This window comes from Anopheles funestus, chromosome 2RL, assembly GCF_943734845.2.
Source record: "Anopheles funestus chromosome 2RL, idAnoFuneDA-416_04, whole genome shotgun sequence".
NCBI classification, from domain to species: Eukaryota; Metazoa; Arthropoda; class Insecta; order Diptera; family Culicidae; genus Anopheles; species Anopheles funestus.
This window is the reverse complement of record NC_064598.1, coordinates 74,864,567-74,889,235: the sequence shown is the minus strand read 5'-3', so window position 1 is coordinate 74,889,235 and position 24,669 is coordinate 74,864,567. Positions and strand designations below refer to the sequence as shown.

Here is a 24,669-nt window from a genome sequence, read left to right as displayed (position 1 = left end):
ATATGTTTTATGGCAAGAAGTGGGCGTAATTTAACTATTTAATTTAACTATCAATTTTAAATATTGTTGACTACTTTTAATGTATTAAACTACACTGGTAATCTTACTAATAGTCTTTTGGGTTTTACAAAATGTTTCTCGAAATGCATACAGCATCACTTACGGGCTCACATAAACGCACACAAAATTCCGAACCACTTAAATTCGATAACATTCTTCCGATAGACAAATAGCCTTCATCTACGATACGGCCGCCGACAAACCCACATGGCCAAATGGTGCCACTTATCATGCTGAAAAGCTCGAAAGCTTCTGAGCATCGTCAGACGGAATCGTTTGCTACCATCACCGGCCGAACGATGCTAATGGCACAATCAGCTGATTGATCGATCGAATAGGTTACGTTTGAAGGTTTGACACCTGACGATGCTACCGCCACCGCCGGCGCCGCTACTTACGTTGTGGAACCACTGCAGCTTCTTCCAGTCGGGATTCGCCCGTACGTGACACTCGAAGTACACGTCGTCACCTTCCTTGATATCGTCCACGACCAGCGTCGGTCCCAGCTGGATCGAAACCATCGGTGGATCTGGCAAAGCGTGAGTGATCCATTAGCAGAGCGGTGCCAAGTGCACGAGTGCACGAGTGCCGTTGTTGCCGCATACTTACAGACAACATTCATCTTCCAGTCCGTCTCGAGAAACAGCCCGTTCACGTTGGGGTTTTCCGCCCGACAGGTGAGTGTCTTGCCGTCGTCCTCCGTCGTTGGCGCAAAGCTGAGCGTGGACGTGGTGGTGTTGTGGTCGAGTACTTCGTCCTTGGTGCGACGCATCTGCCGCTTGCCCTTGTACCAGGTGATGATGGCATTCGGGCGGGACCCCATACTTTGGCATACGATTTCGTAGCGCTTGTCCGCCACCAGCGTGTTCGGTGGATTGATCACCTTTATCGTCAGTGGTTTCACTGCAGCCACGATGTGCGGGGAAAACAACCACCCCAAAGGGGAAGAAAATGAAGTTGAAGGTAAGTAAATGCCAGCATTGCCGGTCGCAGACACAGGAACAGCGAAGCTCATACGTTGGGAAATGGGACAGTGAGATGAAATTTTATATCCCTCAATTCCTGTTCGTGTTTCTTGCACGAACATACCGGTACCGGACATGCTGTACCAGCAGCGTCACCGTACCCATCCGTTTTGTAGAGCACATTTTGCGAAGGGCTTAAAATTCCTACCAACGTCCCGGGGACGTACTTACCCAACGTAAGGAGACCCGGAACCGAAGGGGAGGGGGGGTTTGCAAATATTTTTACAATAAATATCACTCGTTCCGCAGTGCGAGTACTTACGGTGCATGTCCAGCACGTAGCTCGTCTCCTTCGGCTCGACCAGCTTCGTGTTCATCGTCTGGCAGGTGAAGATGGCATTCAGATCGCTCCGCTGTATCGTTGGCCAGAGCAGCCGGTTCTCGATGACATCACCCGAGTTCTGCTCGTACTGATCGTCCACGATTACGCCGTTGATAAGCCACCGCACCTCAGGCTGTGGCCGTCCTGTGTGTGTGTGTGTGTTTATTTTTTGCACAGAGAAAGAAACCATCAAACAGCACCAACAACAACAACAACAACAAAAAATGGCGTCAGTACAGGTCGGAACGGGTTGAAATAGATGTTCCGGTGTCGGTTGGGAAATGAGCCAGCAACAAAGTTGGTAAATGGAATTAAAAAACAGATCCCCGCAGTGAGGTGAAAACAAGCGGCCCCGAGTAACGAGATGTGTGTGTGTGTGTGTGTTTTCCAACGACGAGTACCATCCGCATCTCGACAATAAACCTCTTTACAATGGGGTAACTACTAACTTTTTTTTTCGTTTTCTGCTTCTTTGCTTCGTAATATTCCATCCCTACGTAAACAGTCTGCTGCTAATTATTCCGTCGGCTGTCATGTACAGTGCTGAGTGTTTTGTTTTGTATTCCAACCGGAATCGTTGAGCTGCAGGTATTGTTGAGATACTGTTTGTACAATAAGGTTGCAAACAAAACAAAAAAATGGCCTATGAGTTTTTGGGGGGCGGGGGCCGTTTTGGAGTTTGCATTAAAACGTCTTAAAGTTGTAACTATTTCGTTTACAATAGAAACATTGATGGAATATTGAATGTCCTTAAAGAATTTGTACCGAATGAACCGAAAGTGTTGGGAAGTTAAAGTTAGTCAATTAAAATGTACCACTTAAGGGACTTCAGATTCTACCGACTAAGGGAGAAAAGTATGGAGTTATTAGTCTTAGTACTATAGTATTCACCTAAAAACCTTATTATAAGTCGTTTTTGTTCGTACAGAGTGTCTGAAAAAAAAACAAAAGTTTGACAATAAAAAAACAAGAAAATCCTTTTTGTATTTATAAAATTTGATGGATTGACACCAACATATTTCAGAGCATAGTAAATTGCAAAACGATCAACAGCATTCATTCAAAATAATCAGCATTACGATCGATCCTTCCTGTTCCGAAGCCTTGAACGAGCTGACAGTCTACCTGACTTCAAAATCTTTTTTTTTTATTTCATTCAATAACTAGACTTTTGCAGTACTGGAAGTGTGATTGGTGTCTTTATCAACTGTGCCCTATGCAAAATAATCCACGACGTTAAAGTCTGGAAAGTTTGAAAGCCAAATATTTAGACTGGTAAAAATGAAAAAAATGAAAAACTCACGGAAAAAATAGCAATTCCAGAAGAAAGAAACTTATGATGTCCACAAAACAGTTTTGTTTGTATAGTTGTATTACTTCCTTCAACTACTTGGTCAGCAGTTAGGCGCTTCTTGGTTTGAGAACCCAAACAAAAATTTGAATTGCATACATTTAGGAGCTTTGAGGTAGATTTGAATACCAGATAGGTCCGAGAGAGTAAACAGCAGCTACTTAATTTATTTTAATATTGATCAATCTTACACTAACCATTTCCTGTTGGAAGAAACCAAAAAAAAGCAACTTAACTCAGTTTAAACACTTGCTAGCATCGATATGATTCGCGCTAACTCTTTGCCAGTACTCTAGCCCTTCCAACTCCCCTGTTAACTTCAAACGGCACTGGCACTGATAATCTGTATTGAAATTAATTATGTACAGGTACATCCGGCAATGAATCCATTAAAAATTCATCACACCATCACTGACGTATAACGGGGGCCTGTCCGACGCGTGTTAAATACGAACCCGAACTTTCTCGATCCGCGTCTGTCTGTCAATCATTCGAGAGTACGTGTACGAAACGGGTTAGTAGCTGGGAAAGCGTTAGCGCCTGGTAGTATCAGAGTCCCCCCCCCCTTCTCTGGCTTAAAAGTTACACAAATCGAACTTACATCCGTCGGTGTCGACTGCCACACCGGAAGTGCAGTCGAAAGCGCACCACGAAAGCCACAAAAAGGCACCGAAACTTATCCAATATCTGTGAACTTTTTAAATTAACTATCATTTCCCATCATATCCGCGGTAACTAACGGACCTTTCAGATGAGCAGGTCGTCGGATGAATGGTTGGCTTTTTTTCTGCTTCTTCCTCTTCTGCTATCCTACTTTTTATTTAACTTCTAACGCTACAATCTACCGCGTGGAAGTGACGCAGTGAGCTGACGCTTGGATGGGACATGAAATCGTCGTGTAGCGATTGCCATCAGAGTGAAGGGATGGTATCGTGGCGCAGTACATCCATTTGACGTTTCAAACCGATTGCGTTTTCAAACGGTACCGACAAGTGGGTAGGTACTTTCAGAAACATCGACGCATGTTGTCGGTTTAGTGTTTCCGGTATGTGGTGGTGGCATTGCCGGTTGGTGGGTGGATGCTGCGTACAAGGATGCTGCTACCGCTGGACGACATTTACTGTACGAACGGGTATAGTAGCAGCAGTATATTTGATGTAGTCTTGTGATGATTATTAGCTTTTCCTTCCTTACGCTTGCGCTTCGCTACAACTTCCTGGTGAGAGTGGTGACGCTTGAAGCACAAAGTTAGCTTCCGGTTGACGAGAGACGAAACACGCAACAGGGGAACACGAGGGAAAAGTAATACAAAAAAGTGAAATAAAAAGTCCCTTAGTCCCTAAGTGGATGAAACTGTAGTACGGTTTTTAGCCAACTTCCGGATGGATGGTGGCAAAACGGACACGGGAAGGATGCAGCTCGTGATGCAGAGATATAGGAAGCGCATACATGGCGCGCCAACGTTTGAAGAACGGTAGGGATGCAAGATGATGTTTGCTCGCTTTATTCCTAAAGCGAATCATCTTAAGGCGACTATTATGACATGGTGACATGGTTCTATGGAGGGTTTTTTGTTGCTTTTTTACTTTCCATTACACTAACACTGACCCAGGTAGAATCCTGCTGGGCATTCAATGGTGGAACGGATGGCGAAGGTGAACTGGAAACGAAGTCCAAGGGTGCGGAGACCCTTGATTGAGGTTTGACGGATACAAAGGACTGGTGAATGTCGTCATTGTACGTTAGGGGAAATGGTGGATATTTGCTTAATGGCTGGGAAATGGCTAGGGACGAGGTGCCGAGCAAGTGAGAGAGAGACACACACACACACACACAGAGTGTGAGGTAGGGTGTTAATGGATTTAAAGGACGCCTTGAAATGCTCGCTGAAAACTCCCGACCCGGGTTGTCCATACCTGGAACTTTACGTGTCCGGGCCCATACCGTGGGGTTTGACAGCTAATGACAAGCCGGCGACACCCGAGCTGATGGGTCTGAAGAACCAGAGCTAACTTACGACGAGATGTGAGCTTAGGCGAGCGCGTGCAAGTGTATGTGTGTGTGTGTATGGGCAAACTTACCACCAGAAACACGGCAGGTGATAACGACGTCATCGCCTTCCTCCTTCGGTCCCAGCTTCGTACCGTTGATATGGCGTCCCCAACGATCCAGAACCACCGGTTGCTCGGGCAGCACTGTAAATAGATAATGAGGGCTTAGTGTCCGGGGCGTAAGTAGTGTCTTAATCTGCTGATAGTGCTAAGCGGCAGTACGCACCGGACGGAACAGTTTCTACTCATTATGCTGTCCGACCGTTCAGTTTTGGCACAATTCGCACAATTCATAATAAAAGCTTATAAGCCTCGAATAGATGAAATAGAATGTTTAGCTAGCAATGTGATGAATTCACAAATATATTTACTGTAGTAATAAGTAGTAAGAAGTTTTCTAACAAATCCAATGTATCTTATTTCTTTGGAAATAGTTCCAAAGGTTTGAAAGAAGGACATTATGCAAAAGATAAGATATTCGCAAAATGATTTTTAATGTCTGAGAATTCGCAATATGTACCTAAGACTCATATCTAGGACCCATATAGAATTTCTCCCGGCGAACATTTTTTGTCTTCTGAATTATGATACTAAACGTTATTAACAGCAAATGCTACTTCAAACCCACTTCGCGCCATATCTTACGCTTTCGTTTGAATGTCAAAGAGAAGCAAAGCTTTCATCAAATTCAAGCAACTCTTCATGGCAGAAGAGCCGGCCGGTTTTGTGTACAGTGTGCGCGTATACCAATATACTGCTGGTAGGCACCGCGGTGCATCCTTAATAAGCAAGTTAGTGAAATGAATTTACGATTCATTTCATCTCAGTAGCTCATCAGTAGCCTAAAAGCACTTCCAAGACATTACATCCGTGCGCCCATCCGTCTACCGTGAGCTGCAGATGAAAGGCTATCTGCTGGTGCCGGTGTCTGCATTTACAATTTACAAAGGTACGTGTGGTAAGGAGTGATGGAATTGCATCACCTCTACCTACCTTTTCCTCCCGCGTCATACGCGATGGCACACCGCACGCATAATGAGATGCTATGTCCCAAGTGTACGGGCGTGAGTCTCATTTGCCCTCGGGTGCATTATTGCACATTAGCAGCCAATGACAAGTGATTGTCTTGTTTTAAGTGCATCAATTACATCAAGTAGCTACTGGATGGATGAGTGGTAGCTGTCGAAGTGGAATGGAGCATGAAGCACTAAACAGCTCAGCGTGTGTGTGTGTGTGTGTTCATTTGACTGACTTAACGTAGCAGTTGACGCAGTGCCCGAGGGACAATTATGCCTGAATGCTTTAGAGCGAGTTTGAGAGTGTATCTTTTTGCATGCATACAGATCAGAAGAAGAACAGGTGCTTGAAGTTCTCATGTTAATCAAAACAATAGGGCGCTCTATACAGGCGCTAGTGCTTACCAATGACGGACAGGTTGTATCGATACGTTTGCGTCTGTATCGTACGAAAGTCAATACGGCACCGGTACACTCCTTGATCGTGTCGTTTCAGGTTCTGAAAGCAGAGAAAGAAGGAGGAAATTTTTGTACAATTAGTGTGAAACATTTCTTATGTTTAGTTCGTAATTTTAAACTCGCTTTTAAAAATAACTCCTTCATTGACGTTTCCCTTTCGTGTGTCATTGAAGTTTCTGTGAAGAATAGAAGTTGGCAATGGGGCCACTACACATATTGTAGTGACGAGATACGTCATTAAATATGGAAACTTTCCAGCAGGTGAAACATTTTCCGGCAACAAAACGAAAACACATCGTGAATAAATGATGTGTGCCTTTTTTCGTACCTGTCATCTATGTTGTTCCAAAAATGTGCTCGGTAACGCTTTTGCGAGAAAGATGTATTGAACCGAACCATTGAGGTTACAGTGGGAATTACATTTGAAGGTTGGAAAGCTTTTACGATCTGCACGAAATTGATCATGATCAGTGAATGTTGTGAAAGGTTTGGTTGTGTGAGTGGACTACAAAAACCTCAATATATCAGAGGTTGGATTACCAACTGTAAGAAATGCATTGTAACCGCTATGCCACGCGTGTATTACTGCACTCGATACTAATTGTCTGTCTGCATCTGCCACATGTAATAAATGTTTGTGTAGACTATAACCCTGTCACTAAACGCTTAGTAAATGTCGCGTTGCGAACGCGATTCAGAATTTTTTTGCAAAACTCCATTTAAAAAATGCGAAAAATCGCTATTCGAAGCGCAACTTGACGCCATGCCAGCTTTCTGTAATGGCGGCCAGCATAGCTGGAATTTGCTGGCAATAACAAGGTAAACAAATACAAATTCAAAAATTACATCGATTGAGTGTCATTAAATATTGTAAAGTTAAAAAAAAAATCGTGTGCCTTCTTATGTTTTAAAGTACGTACGTGTTGTATATAATTATTATGAATGTAAATACTATTTTTAAAACAGAAGAATGGCTGTTAATTCGAAACAAAATCTAATCTCGTGGACATTTCCCAAAAAAAAAATCTATAAATTTGCCAATCTCCTAAGGTTATAGCCTTAGCTTTTTTTTGGAACTTTAGCAAAATTTATAAATTGATGTATTTTAATGCGGATTTGTTGAAGTAAGTTTCTTTTCACTGAAATAGAGCTTCAAATAAAGAAAAGAATAAAAAGTTAAAAAAATATTCTAAAAATTTGATTTGAAATTTGCCTTAGCTTTTTTTGAGTAATTTTGCAAATTTTTATAAATTGATGTATTTTAATGCTAATTTGTTGAAATAAGTGTTATTATAATAAGTTATTATTTAGCAAATTGTGCTACTCGAAGCTTTTGTCCGGTGTATGACGAGGTAGGCAAAACATTTTCGTCCAGGTCCTTTTTTAATTTGCATTTATCTGTAACTCACTAGAGACGCAAATGAAACAATTTCACATGAAAGATAAGTTGTTTCATAAACCGTTGTTGATGAAAATCCCACAATTCCTGCACTGGGTTCAAATATATTTTGACATTTTAATTGAGTATGGAAGTTTTGTAAAATTCCTGAAAAAAAAACAATATTCTACATGCTGTTTGTATTTTGCTATTCAGCGGAAGTTGGCACATTTCTTAGCAATGCTGCTAATTAACTATAGTATTTGGTGCATATGAATGTGCCACAGCCCGGTTTCGCATTTCAAAAGGAAATACGTTACAAAAAAAAATAGAGCACTGATCATTATGGCAATTAGTGTTTTTAATTAAATTAAGTACCAAAGCTTCATTTTACAAGTTTCCACCATTCAGCCAACATTCGTCCAACACAGGAAGGGCAAAATTGACAGAAGCACAGAAGAAGTAAAAGCTAGTGCAGCACGAAACGACTCATCATTTGACCATCGAATACTTCGACTAATTACGCACGTACCGAACGCGAACATTCTCTTGTATGTTCTGAAAACTCCTTTCCATGCCATGCTTCATCAGCCGCCCATTGGAATGATCACATTCCGACAGGGACATGAGCTTAATGATTTTCCGTACGCAACACGAATGGAGTGTAAAGAAGTTAACAAAAGTAAAAAACATACACACACACAACATGAAAAATCACAACACATATAAAAACCGTGCCAAACATATTCGTTACGTTCTCACAAATATGTAACAAAAAAAAGCAGCTGGGAAAAGTGAAATAAACTGAGTCACTTGGCAGATGGGTTACAACCGCAAACACGATTTTCTTTGGTTAAACATTGATTTTACTCCTTCCCCGCACGCGGTTCAGTCCTTTGCCATCCTGTTTTTGTACCCTCACTCTCCAGTCCAGTCCAGCGGTTGGACTATGGTTCCACACATTTCATCGACACCACCGGCGTAAGTACATGAAAACGGTGGAACGTATACGAGCGCGTCAGAAATGGACTTGGCGGATTTTGCGGCAGTCCCCGTGGGAGAGAAAGGAGCATGGCATAATCTCAACAAACACGGTGTACGTGTGTACAACCCACCTGGTGTATGTGGTTGGGTGACATTAAATTTCAATATACATTTGGCGCGTAATGAATTCCGCTTTTCCAACGGGGTTGTTGGGTTGAGGGGGGAGGTGAGGGGTAATTTTTTTGTTGTTGCTTTCCTTCATTAATTTTACAACTTCTTGAGTTGCGGTCTGCGTGTCAGCAGGCTCGTGTTTGGCTTTGGAGATTCCGGCGCACAGGACCCCCACAACCTGGTTCTTTTTTCATCAATCGAATTGTGAACGGTGTGAGCAATCTGTAGCAAATTATTGGTCTTGTAAAAGAATAAGCACATACGAGCGTGACCATACTACGTGGGGTCTATGTTTGTGTGTGTGTGTGTGTTTATAGCGGAAGTTCCGATTGGATGTAGTGGCCCATGAACGATCGTACTGTACGCGGAAGCGTCGCCATGAAGTGGCGTTATAAACGTTCACCCTAAATATACGTTAATACACCGCCGGTAGCACAGCAAGAATTTATGAGTCATTTATGGTTGATATTTATATTATCCTAGTACCATTCGTACGGTGCTCAAGAAAGGCGGCTCCATGTGCCCCTATTAAAGCTAATGCACGGGTGTGTGCGAACGCTTGCTTTAGGTGAATGACGTCGGACACCCGTACGCTCACTACCTACCGCCTGTCAGCCTTATATGTATGTGAGTCTGGCGGACGTTGGGGAGCACAAAATTAGATGCTTTTCGTACGCTTCTGATCCATGGACATGGTTTTTGATTGAAAAAGTGTGCATGTTTGGTGGGTTGCATGATTAAGTGGATGCATTTCTACGCCGCTTTTGGTAAGTGCGGTGAACAACAAGCGGGACGAATAGGTCGGGAGAAGTTTAGAATAGCAAATGGGGTCCTACCGCGACCATTTGCGTCATCGGCGGAATGCGTGTGCTTGAAGTTCACGCTTTGTGTTGTGCTTTTAATTGAAATATTTACGTCACGGTTTGATTCCGACGCTCTCAAGTGCACTGGTGGGCGTATTGCACGTTTAGAATTGTACCACACTTTCGATGAAAATGCTTTGCACGATTTAAATAATTATTTGCAGCTGTTGTTCACCTGTTCTGCTGGGTATTAAACAGTTGTACGGCGATAAGTACGTGCGTGTATGTGTCAAGGATTTTTTTTTGTTCAAATGAAGACAATACCCTTTGTAGAATAATTTGAAGAACTTATAGTCAATATTTCATCTTTCATTTTAATTTCAAACTATTAACTAATTTTGTAAATTAGAAGGATAAAAATAAATACCGCAAGTGTATTACTAATATCGAAAATCTTTCGTGTGAAGCTCCTCAAAGTATGCAATTGGCTTTAAATATATTACTTTTCATTTTCGTGCTGTAAATCGTTAATTTTATACGATTAACATTCAAATATTTTTACAAAACTATTCCTAATTCCTTTTTAAAAGGTTTGCCGTAAATTAAAAATATAAAAGACCACTAATGGAGCATTACTCTGCTGGACACATCGCAGCTCATGATTGCATACGTTTTAGGTGTAATTTTGTATGTCATGGTTATCGAATATATTTGTCTCGAGTAGTGTTGGGTCAAGTAGCTCTTTTGCAAGAGCGGAGCGCACCGCTCTCGCTCTCTAAAGTGTGCGGTGCGCTTGCGGTAGCTCCACACGGAGCGCTGCACACAGGAGCGATTGTGCGATGCGCTCCCAGGAGCGAAGTTTCGCACCACAAGGAGCGCTGCACGCAGGAGCGATTCCTAGCTAGCTATTATAGCCTTAGAAAATTTTCAATTTTTTTGATTTTTTTATTTATTTTTTGTTTTTTATTCTTTTTTCATTTAAAGCACTAGTTGAGTGAAAAGAAACTCATTTCAATCGATTCGCATTAAAATAAAACAAATTTTTAAATTTTGCTAAATTTCTCAAAAAAATGGCAAGGAGTAAGCCTTATGAAATTTTAGAGTTGAAATTTTTTTGAAATTTTTTTTTGTAATTTTTTATTCTTTTCTTCTTTTAAAGCATTATTTGAGTGAAAAGAAATTTAATGCAGCATTAAAATATTTCACATTTATAAATTTTGCAATATTACTTTAAAAAAAAAGCCTACGGCTCTACAGCCTTAGGAGATTGGCATATTTATAGAAACATCTGAGACATCTATACATACATACAGACATCTGAAGGCATGGCCGTCCAAGAAGAAAATGTAGCCATTGGTGCCATCTATTGACCACACGTTAAAGATTGGCGATCCGTTGGATACCGACCGAATTATAGGCAAAACATGCTGCAAAAATGAACTGCAATTTTCAAATATTTATAATTTTTTATTTTTCTCTGTTTTTTTATTCTTATTTTTAATTTAAAGCACTATTTGAGTGAAAAGAAACTTATTGCAACCAATTGGCATTAAAATAAATTAATTTAATTTTTTTGCAAAATTTCTCAAAAAAAACGTTAGGGGTAAGTAAGCCTTATGAAATTTTTTTTTAATTTTTTTTCTGATTTTTTATTATTTTTTTAATTTAAAGCATTATTTGAGTGAAAAGAAACTTATTGATGTCGATCGAAATTGAACGATAAGGACGGTAAGTTGAAGTCATTATCGAAAATACTTTTTTCTTTAAATAAAATTCCATTGTTACATTTTTATCTTTGTTAGATTTTCCTTTACAAAATTGCTGAAAAACACTCCGAATTATTATGGTACAAACTCATCCCAAAACTCAAAACCACGATCGTAATTAAAATTGTAATGGAATGTGTTAAGGATGGCTACGGGTGCATTTGTCCAAACCGCCGAAAACTTACCTTGATCAGCAAAGATGCCGGTGATTTATCAATATTGAATTTGGCACGTGATCCAAATACTTCCGGCGCTGACCAGTGTGCCGGCTGGCGGGAAATTTTGTCACGTACATCGACACTGTATGGTTTTTTTTTTGCAGAACATTCACGTCGTGAACATTACACCGGTGGTCGTGGTCGTTATCAAAATCGGGTCGCAGTGTTTTCACGTACCGAAAGAAACGTACAGAAAGAGGCGAAGATGTTATTTCGTGGATATATGATGTACTACGGTTGCGATGGAGAAGATGTGTCCACCAGCATTAGCACCGTGTTCGGTTGTGTGCCGGTGTACGCTGTCTTACCTGTAAAGTGGAATGCCGGCATTATCCTTGAACCACAGCACCATGTACACCTGGGACAGGGGCACCGTAATGGGACACTGCAGCTCGATGTTCCGTCCCTCGACACCTTCGACGCTGAACACATCTGCAAAAGGAAGTTGGGGAAATTGCGAATTATATTACTATTATTACTATCGCGAAAGTTGACGCCCGGGATGGTTTGGGGTCTCTTAAGTTAACGAGCCTTTAAGCTTGCAGCCAGCACGAGGAGCTCTATTAAGAGAGTTTTGTTAGCTTTTTGGTACGTGAAAGACTTCTTTGGGCGAATGGTGTTTTAATAGCTACGGAAGGATTTCGTAAGCCAGCAGGTAGAAACTTTGCTTTCCTACATCATGCTAAGACTTTGAGCCATGGGTAAAATAATTGGACAATTTTTATTATTAATAAATGCGTTTTAAACTTTTGATAAGCACTGGGTTGTAAAAAAGGCTCAGAAATTACTATTACTGTAGTATAGTGTTTTTAGGAACTCAAAAAACTTGAAAGGGAGAAGTAAATATTGTAAAAAATAATAATTTCTTCGTTTCAAAATTCAAATTAAGTCAGAAAAGCTTATCCTTCCTTAATGTCAAAATGCACGATCTGAGGATTTTCAGAGTTTTAATAACAAGTTTTGTTTAATTTTTCTACCATTCAAGAAGTTGGCTTAGAGTCTGATGTATGCTCTTGATTTAATAAATTTTATAAAGCTTTAAAAATGTTCTATAATGTTGACATGACCTTCATTACGCAAGTTAAAGTATTCTAAAAGGTGAATTTTGACAACAACGGTCTCAAACAGTAATTACTTACTATTTTTGCAATACAATCAATTCGGCAAATTTACACAACCTTACACTCGATCAACAATTTTTTTTTCATTCCCCAAAAATTCCACGAGATCAATTCATTCACTTGACTCAACCCCCTTCAAAAACAGAGATAAAACGTTCGTTCTATTTGAAAAAATATCCCAGATTACAATTGCACAAGGGTTCAAAGTTTGAAGCTATAAATAAAATCAGCGTATCCAATTAGTGGCCTTCCATACCGGTCACTAACGCGTTTCCCATTTCGATGCCCAATCTACTGGCCGCATTCTAAGCGTTTCGTGTACAATTTTCGCTTTTTGCACGTTATGTGTGTGGGAAGGTGTGATTGTGTGAGTTTTACTGCTTCCCATCGCAGATCAAAAACTGCATCCCAATGGGGACCGCAATCGTGGCGAGTGAATTTGATAAATACGCACACGCACAGCATGCACATGTACGCAAACAAACAAAAAAACCCACACACACACACACACACAAAAACCGAAGGGGGAACGATGATGGTTGAAAAACAAAAACAAGCAAAACACACGGAAAAGCCGGGAATCGACCGGAAACGGGATTAAAACAAACCGAAATGATGAAAACGATAAATCGAACATCGGTGCTGTTTCACGTTTTGTCGCATGGTACTGCTGACAGATTGCGGGCGCGGAAATTGGGGGGAGGGGGGGGGGGGGGGGAAATCGTTTTCTCATCGGTTGTCATCCGGAAACAGAGGTTCCAGAACGCAGTAAAAGTGTTTTAAAGTAAAAAAGCTCCAAAACAAACGAAAAAATAAATACAAACAGAAAAGCTCCGAACGAAAGAAAAGGGAGGAAATGAATGAAAATGGATGATGGATATTTGAACGGGGAGGGGGTTGAAAAATGGAAACTCAAGCCCAATTGCATCTCGCCCTATTCAGCCACGTGTTTGCTCTACATGAATCGCTTTGCGGAATGTGGAAATCCAGTTTATCGGTGCCAGACAAGAGCAGCTCTACGACTCCTCTCCCCCACCCCCAAATCGTGCTGCCAACTGCCAGTTCAAACCGACGTAAAAATGCACGCACCCGCAAAGGGATTCCGGATCAGCTAAAAACCTCGAATGAGATATTTGATGATCTCGAAAACAGCAATCACGTGTTCCATCGATGCGCATGAAATGACTATTCGCGTGCTCGGTTGGTGCGTTCGAAACTCTCGGATGTGATGCAATTTTTGCCCCTTTCTGCTCCCCTCTATCCCTTTTCCCTTTGCTTGCTACACTCGGGCCATCGTTGAGCCCACCCGTGTGGACGAGTGCAAATGGAACAGATAAGGCATTCGGCGCTGACAGTAATCTAATTTCCCTGCCATACCAACATTCAAATCAATCCCATTTCGACAGGCACACATCGAACACTCGGGCGCGGGCAGAAACGGGTTTTTGTTTTGTGTGAAACCATTTTTCCGAAACCTCGGAAACGCGCCGGTAAACCAGGTGCGGATTGTAAATGGGGTCCGTGGTCGTTTAGCATTGTTTGTGATTTGTGTGAAAAATATGTTTCGAACTGGGCGAAACTCGTCGACGGACGTCCGATCGCTTCTACATAGCGGTTTGGAAGGAAGTGATTGAGCGTTTTTAGAACATACAATACAGCGTACTGCTTTTCGGTCGCGTTTCGATTTCATGTGCGAGTCCGTGTGTAGCTGAAGGGATGCAGTTGAAAGGATGATAACATGAAATATGCTTACTTTAGCCCGGTGCAAGCAAAAGGTTCTATTTTTATGACAACGATTTTTATTTTTTTTCGTGATAAAGTATTTTGAATTCCTGTAAATTTACTATGCACAAAGGGAGTGTGATTTGCTTAGGTGAAATCGACTTTTTGCAATTATAAAAATCATGATGATCAAAGTTAATTTAAGAGCTATACTATGTGTAGTTAAATTTTTAATTTTACATAATTTTTTGAGACTAATTTTAGACATTTATGATTAGCAGGAGAGTTAGAAAGAATCCTAGAGAACATCCACCATAGTTGTTCAGCCATTTTAAATTAATAATTGACTACCCTAGTGCGAAAAGGCTAATTTTGTGTGAAATAGTGGAACAAAAATAAATCATTTTAGCCTAAAAAATACTACTATACTTAACATGTTTCATCTTTTTCCGTCCACACACCGAAAGCGTATACTTAAAATTGTGCATACTATAATGTTATGCGGGTTACATACTTTCGTTCTCAAAATAAGCGCAGTAAAAATTTAATGCTGTCGCTCTGATCAACTGTCGATTAAAAAAAAACATTCCACACCTAATTCAAGAAAAACCACACAGTATAATCCCTAATAGTTACTAAAATACGAAGAAATATCCAACCGTAAAAAAAAGAAAATGTAAATTGTTTCCCTCCATGCTAATGGTGACCTTCTCGCAAGTGACGTGTCGATCGTGGTTGTGGCACGTCAAACCGAAAGAAATAATAATGGAAAACCAAGGCACCGCAAAACCCGATTCCATAAGCCAAACCGATAACTGCGATTCGCGCACAGATGATGAAACCCGGGCGTAACATACACAGTTCGAATCGGTCGCGGGGGTTTCGTTGTTGGTTTTGTTCCAGTCTTGTGTTGCCTTTTGCGACCCGCGTTTCAACCCGTTGACAGTTTTTAATTTGCTACCATGTGGCAATAGCACTCACTCCCGTCACTTACGGCTTTTCTTCTCCCACGGCCCACAGACCATTCCCCTCCCGGATAGTGGATTCGTGCAGGGAAAGACCACACAAGTAGAAGGAAAGGTCCTCCTTTACCGCAAAAACCGTGACCGTGACGTGAACCGTACAGCAGGCGCTAGATGACGATGACTTGCCACGGTGGTTCGCGCCGTGATTGGATGCGGGCTTAAGATTTATGTGCTTGGCTGTGTTTGGGTTGATAATTTTTAAAGGCTACCCTTTCGCTGCCAATCCCCATTTCGCTATTGTTTTCTTTTTTTTTAGTACCAACCCATTCCCATGTTTCGCGCACTATTGCGGAATTGGACACTGTTATGGGGGCTGAATGGTTGTGATGCTGCTCGGAAGCCTCTGTCTGTGGTGTGGATGGTTGTGTCCTTTTGCCACTGCTATGTGTTGGTGTGTGTGTGTGTGTGAGAGAGATTTTTTTTTGGTCGTTCTCTCGCAGTCTTGACGTTATTGTTTGAAGCACTCATCGTGGAATGGGTTTGGTTATGGACGGCGCCTTTACCCGTGTCTGATAATTCCAAAACTGGGATTGTGCAATCTTGCTGAGCCGTATGTATTTTTTCTGTTGTTGTTGTTGTCGCTTTCCCCGAGATCCATTTCCGATGCACGTGTAGGAGAGTGTGTATGTCCGTGTGCGGCTGTGTGTGGTTTTATGTTTCCTTCCCACTTTCCCAGGAAAAGCCATTGTTAAAAGGTACGGATGGTGCTTCGCTGTGAGGTTTGTTGTTTGTTGTTTCGGTTATGTTTCATTTTCATTTGCAACGCTCTACCGTGGTGTAGGAAGCTCAATGTTACGGACGAAGCAGCATGCCCCGGTATTGCACCGGGTTGCATTCCGGCAGCTCTGGTGCAGCACGGAATAATGTTGACACAACGTTATGGAAGACGGTGAGTATTTGTGCATGGACACGAGGCACGGGATGTATAAAAGAATGGAAAATTCAAAAAAAAATTCCATCCCCACGCACACAGACACACACTCAGACCGTTCTACCCAAATAGCAAAAGCGAAGATGCACTATAATCAAGTGAAAACCATCTTCCTCTTATCGGGCACAAGCGTGCACACAGAAACCTTGTAGATGCGGGCATTCGATACGCATTCATAGGTACGGCAAACACTGGGCCATTCTATTTCGCGTCCCTGGAACTGCCACAACACACTACGAAATGTGGCAGCTGCGATGCAACTGGTCACTGCGACTGCACGCTTCTTCCGATGCAGCTGCCGGATAAGTACGGTAAAAGCTTCCAAGTGCACCGAGAAAAAAAAACAACATTCACCTCCTCCGCAAATGGCACGAGCGCTTTACAATATTAAAAAGTAAAATTTCCATTGAGTAGTACGGCTCCAGCTCGCTAAAGCTACCTTTGCTTCGCAGCAGGAATATAATGCATCTTAGCGGACAGCGCACCGAGAAACAACGGGAAAATTGTCAGAAAGACATTGCAATCTACATTTATTGCCGTGGAGTGTAGCACCGGGAAGTGGCCTGGGCTTTTGCCGTGTCGTTGCAATATTAGGGTTGTTTGTTTTTTCTTTTGCCTGATTGTTGTTCGCCTCCGGCGATAGGATGGACAGGGTTGCACACCTGTTAACTTTCCACTTCAGCAGCAACGGAGAACGACTTAGCGACCTGGTGCAATGGATAATGAAATGTACTTTTCCCGGCTACGGAAAGCTGGCAACCATTTCTTAAATTGCTTAATCAATATGGTAGAAGCGAGGTGTCCACTAAATAGGATTAAATATTGTGTTTAATCGGTCATGGCAATCGTGTGTCACATGTATCAAATGTCACATAATGCGTTTTATTGTACATAGCACCTTTAACACAATTTAATTCGAAATAAAATAAAAGTTACAGCCGAAAAGTAGAAGTATGGGTAAAACAAAGGTTTCAAACGTAGCTTGGATAATTGAAGTCTTTTGATTGAGCGCCGTGCGTTATGCAATTAGCGTGGCATAAAGTTTTGTAGCAGCCCAGGGGTGTATGTTATAAACAGCGCCGGTTCCACAAGACAAGATCGGGCTTTAAATCTCATCTGGACCGTCTAGTAAGCGAAAAATGGCCGGCATTAACTCTAAGGTCATTAAGCCAAGAAGAAAGAGAGAAAAAGTACTTTAGCGATTATTTGTAAAATAAAAAATAATGTTTGAATGAGGTTCGAATTGTAAGTCAATCAGGTAATCGCCAAATTTTCTTAGGATGTAACAAGTAAAATAATTCCAAAAATAAATTAATTTAAATTAAAAAAATAAATTGTGCTACTAGTTTATCATAAAGGGACGTATTCGATTGTAAATAATTAAATCTGGGTTTAATTCATGTGGACAATATTGAAAATTGTTCGTTGTTAACATTTCCTCTAGGTAATATCAGAAGAATGTTGCCTTTTATTAATATTTTAACATAAATTTATGTTTATTGATTAGTATCATTTATTTCTTCTCTACGGATATGCAAAATTAGATTGATATGAGTTGTTAGCCACGATTTGATTATTATTTTAAGGCTAGTTTCGTGCTTTGTGTACTGTGATAATTTTGTTTCTGTTTTTACCCAATTTTTTTTTTTACTTTTTGCTTCATGTTAACTATGAATATCGTTTACACATTCCTTAGGAAAGTGTTAAAAAATATGACTACTATATTCATAGTTATCATTCTGCATTCTCCTAAATATAACCTCGATGAGTCTTAAAACACCAATGAAATGATTTCATTGGCAAATATTCGTTCAACAGCTCGTTTATCTCGTTGTGCTCTTTATGCTGAAACCATTCCGCTACACTTTTTTTTGCCTCATTTTATCTGATACGCTAGTTGCGGATAAGTTCTTCCTTTTACTTGCATACATTTTTCATTCACTTTAGCGTGGCAATAAAATAACGGAAGGCTCGATACGCCTCCCGTGTATGTAGGCATGCTGAAGTTGAAAAATCACCAAACAATAAGCCAACGCAACTGTTCACAAAAACGAAAACGATGAAAACCGACGACAAATCCCCAGAAGGAGCGTACCCATTGTGCGTCGATTGCATTGAAATTGGAAATGGAGGTTATTGTGGAAGGAGCGATTCTTTTTTTTGCTGTTGCGATTCGCGCGAGATAAACTATGCTGACGCTCATGATGACGCTGATGATCATGATGGTGGCGTTGATGGCGGTATGCGTGTATAATGAAAATCTCTCAAGCACACACCGTCGTTTTGGGAGGTTTTAATTTTTGATCAATGATTCACCACCCGCCGCAGGAGGGTTGCCATCTTCATCGCGATGGTTGCAGCAAATGTATCACCCGCTCCTCCCACCCACTCTGATGCATTGGCGTGGTTCTCTGCTTTATGTACGACCCCTCGGGTAATCCCCACCGGTACAGTATTATTTCAATAATAATTCATTAACGCTTACGGAAATAAAATTAAAAATAAAACAGAACATCTCTTTAGCACACACGGGACAAACGGGTTTGCTGCTAGCTAGCAGAAGACGTTGCAATCGATGCACCGTTCTGAAAATGGCGAAATGCGAACATTCGCGGTCGTTGGCCGTAATGATAAACAATTCGATTTTATGAAGCATGCATCGTTGCATGGTCAAGAAGGATAACCGATTGAAAACCATGCATCCTTGTATGTATGTGTGTTATTATTTTTGTGAACTATCGAATTTAAATGTTTCACCTTCCCTTTTGCCCCTACCCGAAATAACGATACACGCATACTGATTTGCGATGATTTATGCAGTGCTCGATATTCGCGTGTGGGTGCATTGTGATTGTTTTGCAAACGGTGCGGCAGTTATTGTTTACACGCCCGCGATCGATGCGGCCAACGGAAATATACAAAATTATGTCGCATGATATATGCCTGCGCATTTGAATAAAGTGTTTTAAGCAGCGGTTCCGCAGACGACCAGCTGTGAAGGACGTGAAAATAATCTGACACATTGTTATATGCTTAAGTTTAGTTTATTAATAGTTAGTACAAGCTTCAACAGGTAGCAAACAATCATATTTTTTTTTATTTCATGTGTGAATGTAGTTAGCTCCCCACTTTTAGCATATTACTTGACATTGAAATCGATTTATGTCTTAATCTTTAGAACAAATATATGGGCGTATTTTAATTTTTGTACAAATAAATATAATGGCATATGATTGACAAACCAAATTGGTTGCCACATAAAAAATTTCTATTGATAATCCTGTAGATGCCAAAAAGAATAAGAAGTTAATTGAAAAAAGATACTCGAAACCAATTAAATTTGTTGCTGCATTTTACATGTACGTTTACAGTTTTTTATAACTAAATAAAACCAATAAGTGAATCTCAACATAAATAAATCAAATCGCTCAAAACAAAAAATTTATCCCTTTTTTGTTCGGTTTCAAAGAAGGGAAGAATTTTCTGCTGTCAATTGATTTTTTCATTCAAATCAAATATTTTATTCAGTCTCAGTGATAGGATTTGTGTTAGCTGTCACAGCTGACATCGTAATGGCAGGAAGCGATAGTGAAGTGATCGAAAAAATAAATACCTCAAGAAGGATAAAGCTTTGTCATGTTTCGTTCGCCTTTTACAAGATGAAGTGTCTTCGGTTCAATCTCTGGTACGATTTGTGAGGAGTTGTCTCGATGAGTAAATGAAGAAATTATGAATTGAATTCCTTACTGCTTTTTATTTGGTTAGCTTTTGGTTGGTTTTTGTGTGCTTTTTACCGATTTCAAACGGAAAGTTAGTTTTAAGGTCGGATTTAAATAGAATGTTCTTCTAAGAATTCGTTAACTCTAGACGATACGTAATACAAATTAAAAAAATAATTTAAACATATTTCGATATTGTGTATCAAACACAAAGACATCTCGCTTAATGCACAAAGTAAGGATGAAAACAGCGTAATCGTACAACAGATTACAGAACGCCTTTCGCTTTCCATTACGAGGTTATGCGAGGTAAGCTTCATAAAAATCTTGCCCGGCACAAACAAAGCCTGTTTAATCCCGGAACAAAGTAGCAGAGGAAGATGCAAAAAAATTGCACTACTTCACTGAAGCGTTTTCCAATAGAATTAGCAACAAATCCGTTAACAAGTAGCGCAGATCATTAATAACTAGGATAAGCTCTGTCGCTCGCTACTAGGAAATGAGCGACATGGACTTCAAACAGTGTTAGCAAACACAACAAAACGACGCAGCTTTTTGTTTTTATTCGCAGCACATAGCCAACTACAGCAGACAGTGCCATCCTTTGTCCACGTTATGAAGCTTCGATAGTTGTCGGTGAGTAAGTAACGTTTTTTTTTCTCTTGCCAACAGATTGGCGCTGAATTTGGTGCCTTTTCAATTAATACCCCCCTGGAACGGTACGGTTCAACATATTAGAGTGCACTAAATATCGAGTGTCGGCTCGAAAAGTTGAAACACTTCTGCAGTCCGAAACAGCTGCTCAACATTGCTTGGAGCTTAGTGTCATGCCGCACATGGCCGTAATGCCCGGTACGAGATGAGCCGCAACGATTGAAGAAGAGTCACGGTGTGTCTATGAAGCGAAAAATCAGAGTGATTAATTGTTGCCTCGTAAAAGTCCACCGATGATGGTAGACCGTCGACCGTCCAGTCTCGCCACGGCCAAGCACCGGCACTAGTCATAATAACGAGCAGATCATCCGTTGGCAAATTTGAGCGACGCGTCCTGTCCGAGACCGGGTCCGGTGGTTCGATTTCTATACGTGTGGCGCTTGGCCGAGATAAGCGGAAGTGTCGCACACCCGGGGTTCCGCGGTGACGATAATTTATCATCATCACGTGCCCGGTCGACCGTATGTGTGTGTGTGTATGTGCTTCGATCGGAAGTGGTCCCACTTTGTACCGGACGCAGCGGGATATATGTGTGCCAGGGCGAGACATAGCACGCGCTGTATACAGCGCCGACATGTTGCGATTGCGTTTGTGCAACGGATTTTACAACATAATACGGATGTGTGTGTTTTTAGGGGAAGGGAAAGTGTCCAAGTTTTGCCTTTCCTTTTTCCATGTGTGTGCATGTGCATATACACAATTGTGTGCGAATGTGCTGGGCGCTGAGCGTTGTTCGACTCGGCAGACTCCATTGTTCGCATCGTACATATAGACACCTCATCCAAACGGAGCGGTGTTGGCAAGATTCCGCGGCAGTCGGACGGTGCTAGAGCATTAGAGTTTGATGAGCTTGGAACCGTTTTCCGAAACCCGAGAGGCTGCGGTTTTCCTGTAGTCTGTAGCCTCCCCGGGAGTTCACATTAATTATTCTGCGGCTACTGTCATAACTACGGACCATCAATTCCGGCTCACAAAACACCAAGAGCCGTTAGATCCGTTGTAAAAGGATGTTGCGAGTGGTAGTGGTAGTGGTAAGTGCGGCGAAATGGTTTGATGGGTTTACTGTTGGTGGTAATAAAAATTTTAAAGGTTATGTACTTTTTTTCCTGGACCACCCCTTTGGTGCACGCGATAAAGGATACCGCGGTTTGATCAGTGTGGCACAGCAGATCCTCATCGACCGTAACGATCCAAGTGGAAAATTATGCTGAATGGATTGTCAGAAAAAGTTATCCGCCCACCTTTTCATTCCATTCCAACAGTTAGAGATGAAAAGGAAAACAAACAATTATCGATATGGAATGCTTTGATAGCTGAATGGAGTTAGCAAAATGGAAGATTTTTTTTTTCGTTGTAAATCACTCTGGTTTCGGACGGTTTGGACGCAAACTTGAAACCGGTATAAGTGGATCGTATTGACAAACATAGCCAAGCAGCACTTAAAAATGGTATTTTGTGAGCTTTATTGCATAACTTTAGGCTACATCTAGTACACTACTTGTATTTTGATCCTCATTTGATTAGTAATCCCGTTCCACAATCTCACAATCCCACAATCGAGCAAAATATCTTCTAAGTCCATCATATACATCGTAATAAAGGGGAGAAATGAGACACATTACAACAATTTACTTTGTCCTGCAACACTTCTCTTGTACCTAGTTTGTACAACTGTAAAAGGGAAAGAATAGTAAAAATAAACGTTTAAGTACTTCGTAATAGACAACGTATATTTCACCCCACCGGTTTAACGATTTAATTATTTAAACAATTCCGAGATAGAAAACGTTTAGCTCACCCCACCTATTCAACGATTTAATTATTTTAATTTTATTTATTTGTTGTTTTTTTTGTATTTATGATTAATTATTTCAATTGCAGTAAATATGTGTTTGGTCAATTAATATCAATTAAGGAAAAGTTGAACAAAACGTATTTTTTTATTCCATTCTTAATACAACTGAGAGAATATTGTACGTTAAATAGATCTTTTATTTTTTTCCAATTTCTGTAAAATATTATAATATCTGGATTCCTTTTCTCCGTGCGTTGGCCTGAAAGTTCTTCCTTATAAGGGATACTTTTCTCATCTAAGCAAAAAACACCCAAGCGATTAAACTGCTTATCTCGTACAGAACCACTATGCCCAAGCTCGATATCTTTTTTCCTACCTTGTTTCCTTGTTTCTGCTTTGTTTTCAGAACCTCCCTTTCCGGTCCACTCATCGTATCGGGTGGCCTAGTTTAATCGATTCTATCCCTACTTTTATTTCATCAATATCGGTCCCTTAATACCATCGTATCGGCAACAGGAAAGCGATGGATTATTTTCACACCCATAAGTCATTAGGCACCCAGGGCCAACCTTACCACCTTCCACATTAAAATAGAAAGAAAACGGTAAAGCATGCTGCGCCCTGCAGTAGGGACAGTTAATTAGCAATTTCCTAACCGCTTGATCCGATGACAATGGCAAAAACTAATTCCATTTCCTGCACCCGAACCCACCTCGGGACCTCATTAGGCGTGAAATAGAAACTATTTTCAAACCGTTCCATCCGGTTCACCATGCTCCCCACGATATGGCTTGCAAAAACCCTCTTGGCCGGATGTTTGCCAAGAAGATTGGGCTTTTTACCTGTGAACCCCTTAAACCGTAAACGAAACCTCACCCAACAGGGAGACTCTATTTGTTTGGTTAAGGTGTTTTTTTTTCTGGGTGTTTTTTCTGTTGCGGGGTAATCGATGAAACATTTGTCCATGATGGCACCGGAAACTATTAAAGCGTTAAGCTGAAATGGGATAATAATCCCACCAACACACCCTCCCACGGCACGGATGGCACAATTTGGAGCAAGAAAGTTTGTCTGTCGTCTAAAACAAACACTTCACGTTAGAACTTAATTAGGTTGGGCTCAATTAAGGCTAGAGTAAACGATAGGATTTAATATTCAAGGCTTTTAAAAAAGTAATCTAATCTGCTGGGTGATAGTCGATCATGTCGATGAAGTCATTGGTTATGACGGTTCTTGTATTTGCAAGACGTCTTCCTTCAAATACCTGTATATTGGTTGGCAAATAAAAAAGCCTCAAAAGTTTAACAGTTCTTGGAATATATTCTCACTAACAACAAAATAAAGTTATTCCGCAGAGAATTTATGCATTTACAAACATCTAAAAATATCATACGTAAAGAAGTTTGACAGCTGATCGATCGATGCCGAGAGCAGTTTCGGTCCGATGGAAACTTTACAGGTGATGTTCTTGCCAACCATTCAATCCGAATTACCCAAGACTACCCACGTCATTTAATGTGAGTGGGATGTGGTGGTATCAAACTAAATAAACGTACAATATGTTTGATATTTGCATGTCGAAGAATGCTGAATTTGGACAGAATAACAAAAAACTAAACACAATGTTCCAGCAACAGCTAGACACCGTAATCGTATTAAATTCAACATCACGATACCCGTCTTGGGCCGAAAAGGAAAAGGTCAAAGCGAGTATGTTTGCATCGGGTGTAGCTAAGCGATGAAAGAAACAGAATACTTAACTTAAATTTAGTATCATTCATTATCTAAGAATCAAACAAAACTTATACGTAAGCTGTTGCCGCTTGACGCAACGAAATATGTTGTTTTGAACCATTTCTGGTAGACTTTTTCACATTTCGTACGCTAAGTTGATAACTAATGAAAGGCGAAGTTATTCGAGTCGAATACACCCAAATCATTGGAAGTCATTATTTGGACATTTGATACAGCAAATGTCTGTTTTGTACATTACTTATAATTATATTTTCTCAGTAATATTTAAACGCTCCATTCGAAG

General features: G+C 40.7%; 1 protein-coding gene across 7 annotated transcripts in view; it reads right to left on the bottom strand.

Moving 5' to 3' along the window:
* The window catches only part of LOC125761118 (nephrin-like), a 71,998-nt gene that overhangs the window by 21,653 nt on the left and 25,676 nt on the right, over positions 1 to 24,669 (bottom strand). For all 7 annotated transcript variants that reach the window (XM_049421977.1, XM_049421979.1, XM_049421978.1 and 4 more), the window contains exons 4-10: positions 11,913 to 12,036; positions 11,572 to 11,686; positions 6,231 to 6,324; positions 4,840 to 4,953; positions 1,348 to 1,551; positions 670 to 963; positions 459 to 589 (exon numbers count right to left, since the gene is read on the bottom strand). In XM_049421977.1, coding sequence (XP_049277934.1) covers positions 459 to 589; positions 670 to 963; positions 1,348 to 1,551; positions 4,840 to 4,953; positions 6,231 to 6,324; positions 11,572 to 11,686; positions 11,913 to 12,036 — 1,076 coding nt within the window. The remainder of the gene's footprint in view (positions 1 to 458; positions 590 to 669; positions 964 to 1,347; positions 1,552 to 4,839; positions 4,954 to 6,230; positions 6,325 to 11,571; positions 11,687 to 11,912; positions 12,037 to 24,669) is intronic.